The sequence below is a fragment of the Ailuropoda melanoleuca genome, chromosome 4 (assembly GCF_002007445.2).
Source record: "Ailuropoda melanoleuca isolate Jingjing chromosome 4, ASM200744v2, whole genome shotgun sequence".
In the NCBI taxonomy this organism is placed as follows: Eukaryota; Metazoa; Chordata; class Mammalia; order Carnivora; family Ursidae; genus Ailuropoda; species Ailuropoda melanoleuca.
Genome location: NC_048221.1, coordinates 92,253,702 through 92,267,655, shown reverse-complemented (window position 1 = coordinate 92,267,655; position 13,954 = coordinate 92,253,702). Strand labels below are relative to the sequence as shown.

Below are 13,954 nucleotides of genomic sequence, written 5' to 3'. Positions count from 1 at the left end.
AGGCAGACGCTTAACCGCTGTGCCACCCAGGCGCCCCAAGGGATGTGGGCTGCTTCTTTAAAGATTTTATTTATTTATGTGGCAGAGAGACAACCAGCTAGGGAGGGAACACAAGCAGGGGGGAGTGGGAGAGGAAGAAGCAGGCTCCCAGCGGAGGAGCCTGATGAGGGACTCCTTTCCGGAATGCCGGGATCGCGCCCTGAGCAGAAGACAGGTGCTTAATGACTGCGCCACTCAGGTGCCCTGGGATGTGGGCTTCTTGATTTTTCAGCCTGCCTTCTGGGGGCGGGGCCTGCCGCCGATACTCAGCCAACCCTGTTTGGGTAGAGTCTCCGTGTCCCCTGCGAGGGGCGATGGGGGTGGGCACGCTGTGAGCGTTTTTTTTCTCTGGCGGCTTTCCCTGGCGGTCTGCTGTGCCTCTTCTGAGAGTCAGAGCAGCAGCAGCCGAATCTCAGCCTCTGTCTCAGAACAGAGAGATCGCAGACCGTTCTCCACTGATGTTCTGGCCACTTTAACTGTTACTGTTGGTGCTGCTCAACCCTGCAGCGTCCCAGGATGTGCGCCCCACACCCGGCGTCCCAGCCCTCACTTCCAGGGCCGGCACGTCTCTCTCCTTTGTGTTTCTAACGCCTCCAGCCGCCCCTCGCGCGCTCCCGGAGCTCCTGGTCTCAGTCTGGATCCAGTGAGCACACCGGGATTCCGGAGTTCCGTGAGATGTCTGGTGGTGCGCGCTCCCGGCTCACGGTCCCAGTCTGTTTTCTCGCAGGTGCCAGTCCGTGAGTCCACCCACTCCCCCGTGCAGGTGGCTACCACTTCCCGGCGCCCGGACACGGCGGCTCCCTCCCCCTTCCGTTTATCTTCCGATATCTGTGCGCGGTTTCATGGCTCCCACTTCGTACCTTAATACTCAGCACTGGAGATGTTCATTTGTAGAGATCCAGATGTATCTTCCTGCGTCTCAGGCTGATTCCGTGGATGTTCAGGCTGGTCTGGTACCTATCCAGCTCGACTCAGGGGACCGGCTGAAAAAGGGGTCCCCTACTCCTCTGCCATCTTAACTCCTCCCCCATCTTAACTCCTCCCCCTCATCCATTTAAAGAAAGGAGAAAGGCAGTAAAGTTGAGGAGGCAGTATTCACAAATGTTATTAATACCATGTTATTAAATGTAATTATTCCTAAGAATGGTAATATTCTTATTTCTACCCACTTCTCTACAATTGAGGTTAAAAAAAATTTTTTAAGCCAAACTGGGGAAAAAAAAACAAACAAAAAACAAAGGTGGGAGTGAGGAAAAAGTAATAGGCAAAGATGAAAAAAAAGTCAAAGAACAGTTTTTAAAAAAAACCAACAAAACCAGTGCAAGTACCTCAGGGAAAGTCCTCCAATGCTAGGCTTTCGACTTATATAAAAATACCTAATCTGGTTATGCCTGTGCAGATGTACACTCTGCTCACCTTCCTTTGCACGTTTCTGTTCCTTTCTGAGGGCAGTAGGGATTTGGTAAGCATCTGGTGCATTATAAGGGACTTATGTATTATATTTGGAAATAAAGGTTAAGTCATTTGTTTAAATTCAAAAAAGGAGAGTAGTGATAGATTTTCCGAATACTGGATCAGTTTTGTGTTAACTAACGCTGTTTTTTTTTTTTTTTTTTAAATGGACAGCATGTATTTATAAAACCAATGGGAGAGAATTCTTTATTTTCATCTTTTTTTAAAGTAAAAATTCCAAGTTCTTATAATGCAGCTGCAACTAATGCTGCTTTTCTTGGTGTTCCAGGCTTACACCAGCCAGTTTGTATCCCTCGTCATGTTTGCCCTCATGATGTGTGATGACAGGATCTCCATGCAAGAGAGACGCAAAGAGATCATGCTTGGATTGAAGCGGCTGCCTGGTACGAAGATCTCACACAGTAGAGATTTGTTGCTGAGGGAGTAGCTAACGGGTGAAGTCTCTTCTTGTCCTTGAAGCTGTGGCTTGTAGCTATTTAGTCAAAAAGATCTTTCTTCTTTGGCACCTGTGTATTTAAAAGTCCCTCACTGATATCACAGAATAGAAACACGTCTTTTGTTGGTTGCTACCAATATATTATTGTTATTATATCGGTTCAGTTTATTGCCCTTTTTTCATAGGCTTTGTTAATATTACTTCTTAACAGATTTGATTAAGGAAGTCCTGAGCATGGACGATGAAATTCAGAAACTGGCAACAGAACTTTATCATCAGAAGTCAGTCTTGATAATGGGCCGTGGCTATCATTATGCTACTTGTCTTGAAGGGGCTCTGGTAAGCCTTCTCCCTTCGAATCGCAGTCTGTGCACTAGGACCTGGCATGTAGTCATACTTGTAGATTGAATGAGATACGTGGGACTACATATTTATGCACTCTGATTGGTTATCTCGAGAAAGGGTAACACAATACTTAATTCAAAAGTGAATATCAAAAAAAGTACATTTTACCACTGTGATTTGGATTTAGCAAGTTACATGGGTTGATTTGTTGTCCAAATGTGAATAAATAAAAGATTAAGTTCTCTAGGTGTGAGATTTCATTGAAGTAAACATGAGGCAAGTAAAAGAACAGTTACAGAGTAACAGGAATATATTCATGATCATCTAAAATCTTCAAAAAGTTTTTGTGGTTTTAAAACTTCTAGTTGCTTAAGAAACAAACTTCCAGTTACTTGTTGATAGTTTAGAAATAACGATCTATTAACCTATATTTACAGGTCAGAGGTCCTTTTATACTTTTGGATAAATAGTAACTTCAGACAGCGGATGTTTTATGTGATATTTACGTAAGAATGGGTTTTTGAATAACAGACTGAAGACTAATCTAGTTCTTTCCTGTTAGAAAATCAAAGAAATCACTTACATGCACTCTGAAGGTATCCTTGCTGGTGAATTGAAACATGGCCCTCTGGCTTTGGTGGATAAGCTGATGCCTGTCATCATGATTATCATGAGAGATCACACTTACGCCAAGTGTCAGAATGCTTTTCAGCAGGTGGTGGCCAGGCAGGTAAGTTAGGGGCTGCTGGGAGGGCCCGGGGGCTCACTAAAGCTTATTTGAATTTTATGACATTTTAAAGTGATAGACCAGTGCCCAGTAGGAGGCTTACAAAACATGTTGAGGTTGACGTGTAAAGAATCTGAGATACTAAAGAGGTTTGACAGGACCCAGCTTATGGATCTCATAACAAGCAGAACCAAGACCAAAATTGAGGTCCTAGTCTCTAGATCATGTCCTATCTCTTAGTGTATGCTGCTCCCTTTTAAGTTAATATTCTTAGAAGTATATTTCAGGAGAAACGGAGTTTATGTTAATATTATAGGTGCTATGCTTAACTGAGTTTTTGTCAGATCATTTGGCTTTTATATAATAAAGCCCCAAAGATATTAATTACTGTCTGGTAACTGAGCTCAGTATTTCTCAGTTGTGTGACTTTAAACAAGTTACGGAATCCCACAAAGTTTCTGTTTCCTTGGCTGCAAGTGAGATCAGAGTTGCCATGTAGGATTCTGAGTCAGTGAGGCCACATGTATATGTACAGTGCAAAATTTGCACGTTCATGTGCAACAGCTCTGCCTTTGCTTACCATTGATTTTGTGTGTGTGTTTCTTTCCCAGGGACGCCCAGTTGTGATTTGTGATAAGGAAGATACCGAGACCATTAAGAACACAAACAGAACAATCAAAGTGCCCCACTCAGTGGACTGCTTGCAAGGCATTCTCAGTGTGATCCCCTTACAGCTGCTGGCTTTCCACCTTGCTGTGCTGAGAGGCTATGATGTAAGTGATGGGCTCCTGGAGAAATCTTGAGCTCACTTTTTACCTGGTTCATTCTTAGTTTTTCTTCTCAATTTTTAGCAGTAGCGTTTGAGAAATCCTTCAGATATTTATCTGTCACCTGTTATATTTGCACGGCCCAATTCATAGGTTACCTGCTTCATAACCTTTTCTTACCCATAGAACCTGAAGGAACCTTGGAGCCAACTCTGTGATTGGAGATTACCTCCTTGGGGAATCTCCATGTGTTTTCTGTTTCCTTCAGGGTAGCTGGCAGTTCTTTGGGATGCTCCCACATATCACAGGACTTAGCATTCCCAGTCTCCCAGTCATCATGACAGCCCAGCGTCCTGCAAATCATAAATCGCTACCGACTGGCATTTCTATTAAGAAAGGATTTAACATGGGGAATTGAGCTCACACAACCATTAGGAGGCCTCGGGAAAGGCAGGGGAGGGAGGCCACTGTGCCATCCGCCAGTGTAGGAATTGCAAGGAGCCATTACTGTTGGGGGTCTCGGCTGCTGTAGCACCAGGGTGGGTCACTGCCAGAAAGATGCGTGGAAGCTGTTGGCAGATCCCACAGTAGCTGCCTGAGGCCCATTAACCTCCGATTGGGCTGCCACTTTTATAGTGGTCCGCAGCAGCATTTCCTGTGTTGAACCGGCTCCTTCAGAATTCTTTTTCCTCATTTCAAGATTTTTAAGATACATTATTTGATTGTTTTCTAATTTTAGTTCTTTTGTCATCTGTAATTAGGGTGGTTGATGAACATGTTGTTTTCTGGTTTTATACACAAAAGTAATTTGCTTTAGAGTCACTGCTCCTCTCCCCCTGTCTGTACAATCTTTCAAATATTGCTTCTTTTGCAGGTTGATTTTCCCCGGAATCTTGCCAAATCTGTAACTGTAGAATAAGGAGCATCTGCACCTCTGGGCGATTGAGCGACACAAGACACCTTTTGTATTTAACACCTTGATTTAAAAATCACCCTTTGAAGCCTTTTTTTAGTAAATCCTTATTTATATATCGGTTATAATTATTCCACTCAATTTGTGATTTTTGTGAAATTACCTCATATTTTTCCAGTAATTTGTGGGGGAGTTTAAATAATGGAATTTATATTGGAATCGTTATCACAAAGAGATTTAGCTCTCATTTTCTTTAAAGGATGCTGGGTGTTGGATTTCTGGGCCCTTCACTTCAATCTGGGAAGATTGTGTGTTTTTAGAGTAATTGGCCTTTGTTTTACCGTGCTTCTATTCATTCAGCTCAAAGAAAGTGTAGTACATTTAATTGGAATATCTAAAGCCAGTGGCAATGTATGCTAATGCTTGGACATATAATTAAGGTTTTGTTAAGTTTACGTTATAAAGAGAAGATGCTGTGATTTGTTTTGAAATTTGTTTGTGTTTTGTTTTTAAATCAAACTGTAGAACTTAAAAACTGAAAGCTTTTCTTGGTGGGATTTCTGTGTAAGTTAGGTTATCCCGAGCGTCTCAGACCTGTTGCTTGTTATCTGGAGGTCGAGTTACCGTGGGAAGCTAGAGTATGGTAGTACATTGGTTTTCTTCATTCTTAACAGCAAGTATTTGTACAATTTCATAGCAGAAACTTTAAATTTGAGCTGCTTTGGATAACTGACAACATGATTTTTCATGTAAAGATGGGGGACCTCCAGGTGGGGCGTCATACTCCTAGTTTTTCCATCTTCTAAAGCTGGTTTTTATTTCCTTGTATCTGTAGTTTTTTGGGTTTGTGTGTGTGTGTGTGTGTTTAATGACTTGTTCTTTGAAATCACCACACAAAGTTGCTATCAAACGTCTGAGATTAAGTCGGTACTGATATATGCAGAATTCTCTAATTTTTGTCCCGAGGAAAAATTTCCTGCATTGAATTTTAACTCTTTACTGCCTTGTTGCATAAAACTAGTACCATCCTGCCAGTTGGAAGTTCTTTGTAGTTTGGAAGATTAGCAAGTCTCTTGACTAATCATTGACTGTAAATGTATATGCTGAGCTAGGTTTAGAGAAAGCTCTATGCTTTACACTGATGCTCGTGAAGGATTGCTTCAAATATAGTAGTGTTCCCTAGGCATTTTTCTCTATTGTCTGTGTTCTACCCCTGAAATCTATTTAGGAATGAAGAAGATACCAATAAGTAAAGTGACATCAAGGTGCCTTCAGCTGGTTTACGTCAGAAACGGAAGTTAACAATTTAGATTAAAATAGAGCAGAATATTAGTTTGACACCCACATTTTGTGAGTAGTAATTTCTTTACGGGGCTTTTTGGCCAAATCTTGGGGGTTTATAGGGCAGTGTGTTTGTGTTTTGGTGAAGTCCTTCTGTTTCTAAAGTTTTTGCCTTTAAATTGTGAAGGTAAGATATTTAGCATAATTATTTAAATTCAGGCTTTTTTCTTTTTCTGTGTTTGAATTTCTTGATGAGGTTAAGGTTTTCTAATAGCTATTGCTGCAGGGGAACACAGAATTCTGCTTGTGTATTAGGGTTAGAAAAATATTTTGCATATTTTGAGGTACTTTGAAAGGACTGTCCTAGATGGAGACTAGAAACCTGATTGTTTTTAGAAATAAAATAAGGTTACTATTTACATTATATATATAGCTATGATAGCTATATTTATCTATTTTAATTGTTTCTGAGATTATTTTGTTTAGGCCTGCTAGTTTTAGTATGTGTATGGTGTCATTTCTTATGTTAAATTAGCATTTTATGTCTGTGATTTGTATGGGTTTGTAGTATTTCTTAATGGTCTGAAGTTTGAGTCAGCATTCTAAGTGAACAAATATGTGAAATCAGTCATTAGTTTTCAATTTCTCTTTTTCTCCTCCTCTATGTCTGTCTCTCTCTCTCTTTCTCTCTCTCTCTCTCTCTCACACACACACACACACACACACACACACACACACACACTTCAAGCTAGGATAAGTTCTGAACTGGTATCAAAAACCAATATTAAAGAACAAAGAAGTGATATTTTCCAGATAAACATGGTTTCTCCTTCTTGTCCCTTCCTGCTTCTTACTTTATTTAATGTAGTGATTTTTAAATGTTTTTATGTATTAATTATGAACACAAAAAAGATACTGTAACGAGGCAAATCACTCAAAAGTGGCATGCCCAGTTAAAACCAATGTAATATTAACATATATGAATATCTGATTTTGCAAGAAAGATTTTTTTTATATATAAAAAGTTCTTTCTTGTAGTACATTTAAAGTTTAAATTCACTCATATGTAACTTAGAGTTTCTTAACTCAGCCACGAGCCCTTTTTAGGCTGGGATCATGGGTAGCATCTCACACATGGCCCAGTAAATGATGATTACTTTGCAGTCAGCCGGCTTTTCTGTCTTTTTTTTTAAATTCCCTGTGCCATAGGAGTGTATGGGAAGAGGAAAATTAACATTCACTGTTTTTAATGGGCTGTAATTGTGTCAGCATCCTATTATGGGCAGGAACTGGAAAGGACATCTTGTCTAAAGCAAAGTCTGCTTGTCCCCAGGCAGACTTATCACCGGTGAAGACTAAGATCATTGCAAGGCGCAGGGTGAGGGAGTGGAAAGGGGAGGTGAGCTGGGTTGTTAAATAATGGTCCAAGTTGAGGGGCGCATAATGTTCAAAAGAGGTAGAAGACGCATTTTGTAGAGTGAGCTGTTACCGCAGGCCGCGTAGACCGCAAATCTGTGGTGTGCTGAGGAGTGGCAAAGGTGGGATGCGCAAGGGAGAAAGAAGCAAGCGTCAGTGCTACTCAGGGCAGTGTGCAGGTGGGTGGGGGGCTAAGAGAGCTAACACAGATGTTCTCTCTCAGTTTTGTGGAAAGTTGTTTCTAAGATGATGGCGTCTTATTCTTCTGAATACACGTCTCTTGGCCTAAGCTAATCATGAGGACAGGCGGAAAAGGAGCCCTTGTCTTTTAGCTCCTTGGTGATGTTCATTTGGCCCTTACGTATAATGTCTTCAAAGAAGGAAGACCAGCTGAAATGTTTGCTTTAACAAACATTTTAAGAAGTCCTTTGGAGTCAGTGTTTTATCTGTTTACAAACTTAGGATATACTATAGCAATAAAAGGGGAAGACTAATGTTAACTATTATATGTTGACAACTTAAGTGATTTTTCTAAAAAGCACAATGACATTGAAAAGTGTTTGTTGACAAATCATAGCTCACATGGAATTTGTGAAGGCCAAAGAAATGAAAGGGGGTGGTAAAGGAAGGTATTTTAGCCTTATGTCCACATATTTAGTAGGTTTTATCTACCAGGCTACCAGATAGAGTGTCTTCTTCATGAAAACTTACTTCAGATTACTTTCTTTGTTCTTCGTGTTAGAATCTCAAGTTTAGAGGAATTAACACATCAGTTTTTTCTCATAATATTTAAGGATTATTAATATATCAGTATTTCCCTAGCTTGATGAATTTAACCGTAAATTCAGATCTATGACACAACAACCGATAGAACTGATAACATTCGTTTTTAACCAATAATTTCCACAGTTAAAATGAAAATCGTAGTTGACTAGGAAGATTAACTTGTAAGTCTGTAATAGCTTGATATCAATGTTATGGAATCTACCATAAAGAATAGCTAATGAGAATGTTTTAGGTAATTCTCAAATTACCTTTCTTATGGTACTCAGAATGAATACAGAAATGATCCTGTTAGCTTTTTAAATGTTCTGTGGTTGACTTTTTGTTTGTTTGATTTCTTTGTGTCTTTTTCTTTTTTTTTCTTTTCTTTCCTTCTTCTTCTTCTTCTTCTTTTTTTTTTTTTTTTTTTTTTTAAAAAAAATTTTTGNGTTTGTTTAAATTGTACTGCTTGTGAGCTGGAGATTTTAGAATCTTTGCTTTGTTTCCGTTTTCTCTTCTTTAAGATAAATGTGTAGTTTACTGAGCCATTTGGTCATTTCTCCCTCACGTCTTGTAAGTCCAATAACTCTAACCTTGAACTGTGAATAAATTACCAAAACTTACTGAGAATTGCATTTTGAAGCAATTTGCCAATATTTGAAGTGTGTACATGTTTGTAGATGTGTTAAAGATTGTATTGCACTAAGAATGTAGCCAGTGTTTAGCTGTTAGTAAACTTTTCTGATGCTAGAAGTTAATTCATTACTATTGTTTCTTAAAAGAAGAGATGATTGGATAAATATAATCAAAAGTTTATGTCTCCACTCTAATTTGCCAATTTTTTAGAAAGGATTATTAGATAAAACAAAGGCTCTACTTTTTCTGATGTCATACTCCATAGATATTATACCTTCTCAAGTCTTTTACGATTTTTTTGTGAGAATGTGTTGTTTCTAGCAAGTTTCTAGTGTACACAGTGATCAACAGCTTTGCATAAGTGAATTGATAGTTGCAAAAGAAGGATATTTAAGATGGGTGAGTAGCAAGACAGCATGTTTTCTAAAGTTTCTGTAGTATCTGGCAGTCTGTTAATAATAGAACAAAGATTCCTTTTACAGGGTCCTTTTATAAACAGCAAGCGAAAATCTCTATCCCTAGTGCTTACAGCACTCGCAGTGTTCTACAGGAGACAGTTATGCCAGGGTAGTTGGAGTGAATAGCTGTGCTGTTTCGCCTTCCCGTAGAACTGAGCCCAGTCTCTCATCTCTGTCTGTGTTGCTCTGCAGCGAAGCCTGGGGCTGCCACACAGTGTGGATCATTTTTTCCATGGGCCACATTTTGGCAAAAAATCCAGCTTTACTTTTATTAAACAGTTATCTTTAAATTCTCCTCAATTGGCCAGAAGTGTTTACTGAGTACTTACTGAAGGCCAAGAAATAATTTCCCTAAAAATTTAGAGGCCTGTTTTTCATTGGAGTGGCATTTAAGAAAAAGAAGTAAGGGTTAAGTTTCTCTCATTAATCTGAAGGTAAATAGTTCTCCATTTTACAAAATGATGTAGGAAAAAAAAAATGATGTAGGAACTTTATTAGCTTAAACGTCCTGGAGCTATAAACTAATCTTGTAATAATATGCAGACAGGTTGCCAGGTTACAGGTTATTTAACCAGCTGATCCTTTCCCTGGAAGTATGTGTGTAATAAGATAAATTCATTATTCTCTTTTTGGTTAGCATGTGTACAAGAGATTATTTCCGAGATTGAAAGGCCAAGTTTTTGAACTTTAACATGATTTATTGGCTTAAATCCCAAGGTTCACATATGTTTTCTCATATGTATTTCTCCTAATGCTGTTATGTAGCCATATTTTCCTTTTCATAATTCAAGAGATTTTTGAAAATGAAGTATGGATGTACAGTTGAAAATATGGAATAAAAAATGGAGCTTGTAAACAATTAGAGAAATGCTTTTTGGATAGAGTTACAGTTCTTTCCTTCCACTCACTTATCAGTCTACCTCTCTTTGTATAAGATTAAAAAGACTGTTTATACCTATTAGGATGAAGCTCTTGGCATGTTTTCATATGCTTTTAATTTCTATAATATACTGAGTGATTTAGAAGCATCCAACAGTTTAAAAACCAGAGCCTATAATAAGGTGTGTCCTGGAACTCACAGCTGTCGCACACCCTCGGGAGTCTTTAGGAGTTCATTTTTGCCTCTGTCACTCAGCTTTATGTGTTCTGAGGTGGAGGTAAATACCGTGAGGTCTTATAGGAGATACTCATTGAGAATTCTAGATTCATTCTACCTAAAGGGCAAATGACCCCATGGTTCTTAGCTAATACATTCTTAATTTGGGGACTCACAGGTGGCTATCCATTCATTTTAGGTTGTCCTACAACATCCAGGCTGCAAAGGTCCACATGTACCAGGGTCACTACAGTTTGTTTCTGCCAACAGCTCCTTACAGATGACACTCTTGTCCTCATGTTGTCCTCACTGATGCCAGTGTGGCATCCACAGTCATAGATGTTCTGTGGCAAGTTCAATGTGAGATGGACGTGTTAGAGAGCCTGGTCTTCAAACAGTGCCCCTAATGGGATGGAGAACATCTGAGACAATGAAAGCTTGTGGTTCCCAGGGAAGGGAAAGAGTAAATTCAAGTTTCTGGTAGACTCGAATGCAGGTATCCAGTTTGATTCATGGGGGCTCCCCTCCATTTGCTTTGTACGAGAGTTGTTTTGAAATATTGAGCATACTTGCTTTGACTTTTATCTCTTGCTTTCCTAATTTTGTATTTAACCTTTGAATAAAATGTAAACCCAATATTGAATTTACTTTTACTGCTGCTATGTAGAAACCTAGGAACTGTGGAAAATCCTTATAAGATTTTTATCTCATGTTCTGGTTATTAATTTGGACCCATGTGTTATTAAAGTTCAAAGTATTTCTTTGTTTGAAACAAACAAATTAACTTTAAAACTTCTTAATGTGTAGGGTTTTTGTGTTTTTTGTTGTTTTGGTTTTTTTTTTTTTTTAATGTTTTAAGTGAAGTGGCCTCTGAAAGCAGAATTGACTTTACGGACACAACATTAATAACTTAAGTGCTTTGAGTTATTTTCTCAGCAGAGACATATTTGTCTTGTGAATGCCTGGTTCCAGGAGTGAAGGGGACAGAATCTGGAGTTCCCCAGAACAGAAAAAAGCTAGCTGACTCGTAGAGACATTGGTCTCCTCAACTTGGCCTTCTTGAAGGGTGACATTCCTATCTATGTTAATGGTCCTCCGTTCTTTTGGGCTCAATATGCTGAAACCAGGGAAGGGCAGCTCTGAGAATGTTGATAATCCTATCAGAAGATAAGGCTGATTTTTAAGTTATTTTTAATTTAATTAATTTTTAAAGATTTTTTTTTTAAAGATTTTATATATTTATTTGACAGAGATAGAGACAGCCAGCGAGAGAGGGAACACAAGCACGGGGAGTGGGAGAGGAAGAAGCAGGCTCACAGCAGAGGAGCCTGATGTGGGGCTCGATCCCATAACGCCGGGATCACGCCCTGAGCCGAAGGCAGACGCTTAACCGCTGTGCCACCCAGGCGCCCCTATTTTTAAAGATTTTAAGTAATCTCTGCATCCCATGTGGGTCTTGAACCCATGACTCTGAGATCGAGTCTCATGCTCCACCAACTGAGCCAGCCAGGTGCCCCTTAGGTTATTTTTTAAATGAGGCCCAAATAGGATGCCTCAAAACTTGGATCATTATTTAAACGGACAACCCTTCACAAAATGTAACAGTCAATTCTTACTTTTCCCTTCTTCCCTTGCACTGCCCTGTATCCTGGGTACTCTAGGTCCGTAGATAATATGAGAAGGATTTGTGGACAGATGGGTTCTGCTTAAATGATACATATATTTCTCATTGCCTAAGCACAATGACTTTGCCGTAGTACTTGCTTAATAAAATGCTTGCTGACCTTAAGTTATACTCTGAATAGTATTATTTATTTTTTCTTTCAGTGCCTTTACTTGCTGAGTTAGAGTTTGATCAGGAAATCATAAATCACTACCGACTGGCATTTCTAGTAAGAAAGGATTTAACATGGGGAATTGGGCTTACGTAGCCATTAGGAGGCCTCGGGAAAGGCAGGGGAGGGAGGCCACTGTGCCATCTGCCAGTGTAGGAATTACAAGGAGCCACTACTGTTGAGGGTCTCGGCTGCTGTAGCACCAGGGTGGGTCACTGCCAGAAAGATGCGTGGAAGCTGTTGGCAAATCCCACAGTAGCTGCCTGAGGCCCATTAACCTGTCTGCATTTTACCACTGCAGAGTACTTATTTCTTCTTCTCTTTCCCAAATTCTGTAAAAGCAGCTGCCACTGGTGAAATCTATTTGGATCTCTGTGGATAAGTATCCAGTAGAAGGGGGAACTTAGATATTGTCCAGTGCAGTTCACCCTTTGGATTACCCGGCATCTCTACTCAACCCTTGTATCCATATTTAAATTTCCAAAGAAGAGCAAGAGGAATATCGTGGTTCTGCTTGATGCTGCAACTATCCCTGTTGTGATAAAGATACACCCTCTTCCCAAGAAGAGAAGATACATTTCACAAATTCTCCCTGTGTGATGTTCATTTCTCTCCCTTAGTCATAATCCCCCTTGATATAAAAGTCATACAGTCTGGGGTGCCTGGGTGGCTCAGTCAGTTACGCATCTGCCTTAGACTCAGGTGGTGATCCCAGAGTCCTGGGATCGAGCTCTGCATTAGGCTCTCTGCTCAGCGGGGAGCCTGCTACTTCTTCCCCCTGCTAGTGTTCTCTCTCTCAAAGTCTTTCTTGAAAAGAGGTCATATAGTCTTAAGTAGAGTAATTAGAAGGGGGGAAAGTTGATTAATTATATAAATATATATATATCAAGGAAAGACAACACGCATTGCTACTAAGCCCTCATTTGTACAACTAGTTGAGTACATAGTTTATGTAGATTTATACAACACAGATATGTACATTTTCTCTTCCGTTACCCATGTTGTGTTCCCTTTCCCTCAGCAAGCACCCAGGTAGTTGTGGCTCTTGGCCAGAACTTTTTGCTTCTCTCTCTTTTAGCTAGGTTGGGACCCCTCCTCTGTTCTCCCATTCTCGTACCTAAATTAGGGGCCCATATGGGTAGAAAGGTGGCAGCAGGAGTTTCTGGCAATATTGAAGACGAGATAACATGAGGAAATTCCCGAGGTAGAAAAATTAATGCTGGATAGAAAAGGCAAAAGAAAACTCAAGGAAAAAAAATTCTCCAAAGCAAAAAGTAAGAAAGCATTTTGTGGAGTACTGATGCTGATGGCAACCCTGGGAGGGGGTGTCTGTTGATCTCCGGGAGGCTAGATCTTTTCAGTGCTAATGGGCTGTGCATGGAGTCCCGAGGCAAAGCCACAGTCTGGAGAAAGGGGGGGGAGGTCAGCAAAATGGAAAGCATTCTTGGCAAAGAGTAACCCAGGAAGTAGAGAGGGTTACGACGAGGGAAAAGGCGGGCCTTAGCCTTGGTTGTGGTGGATGGGGGATGAGGCTACCACGGGAATTCCTTACCACAGCTAGACCCCATGCAGGTTTTGTGTCATTGTTGGCCCTACCCGTTTGTCCTAAAAAACCTCAATTTGAGAGGTCATTCACAGTGACCCCGAATTGATGGAGCCCTCAGGCACCTAGGAGAAGTAAACCCGAATCTTTTCTGGAACAATGAACTTTCAGTGTAAGCCTCAAAGCCTTCCCACAGTATTCCAGGAAAAAAGCTCAAAATCCAAAAT

General features: G+C 40.1%; 1 protein-coding gene across 2 annotated transcripts in view; it reads left to right on the top strand.

Annotated features, from left to right (window-relative positions):
- The window catches only part of GFPT1 (glutamine--fructose-6-phosphate transaminase 1), a 61,467-nt gene extending 51,358 nt beyond the window's left edge, over positions 1–10,109 (top strand). For both annotated transcript variants that reach the window (XM_034659248.1, XM_034659249.1), the window contains 5 exons: positions 1,781–1,895; positions 2,160–2,287; positions 2,856–3,023; positions 3,632–3,793; positions 4,662–10,109. In XM_034659248.1, the coding sequence (XP_034515139.1) occupies positions 1,781–1,895; positions 2,160–2,287; positions 2,856–3,023; positions 3,632–3,793; positions 4,662–4,706 (618 nt within the window). In that variant the 3' untranslated portion in view covers positions 4,707–10,109. The remainder of the gene's footprint in view (positions 1–1,780; positions 1,896–2,159; positions 2,288–2,855; positions 3,024–3,631; positions 3,794–4,661) is intronic.
- Positions 10,110–13,954: the final 3,845 nt, after the last annotated feature.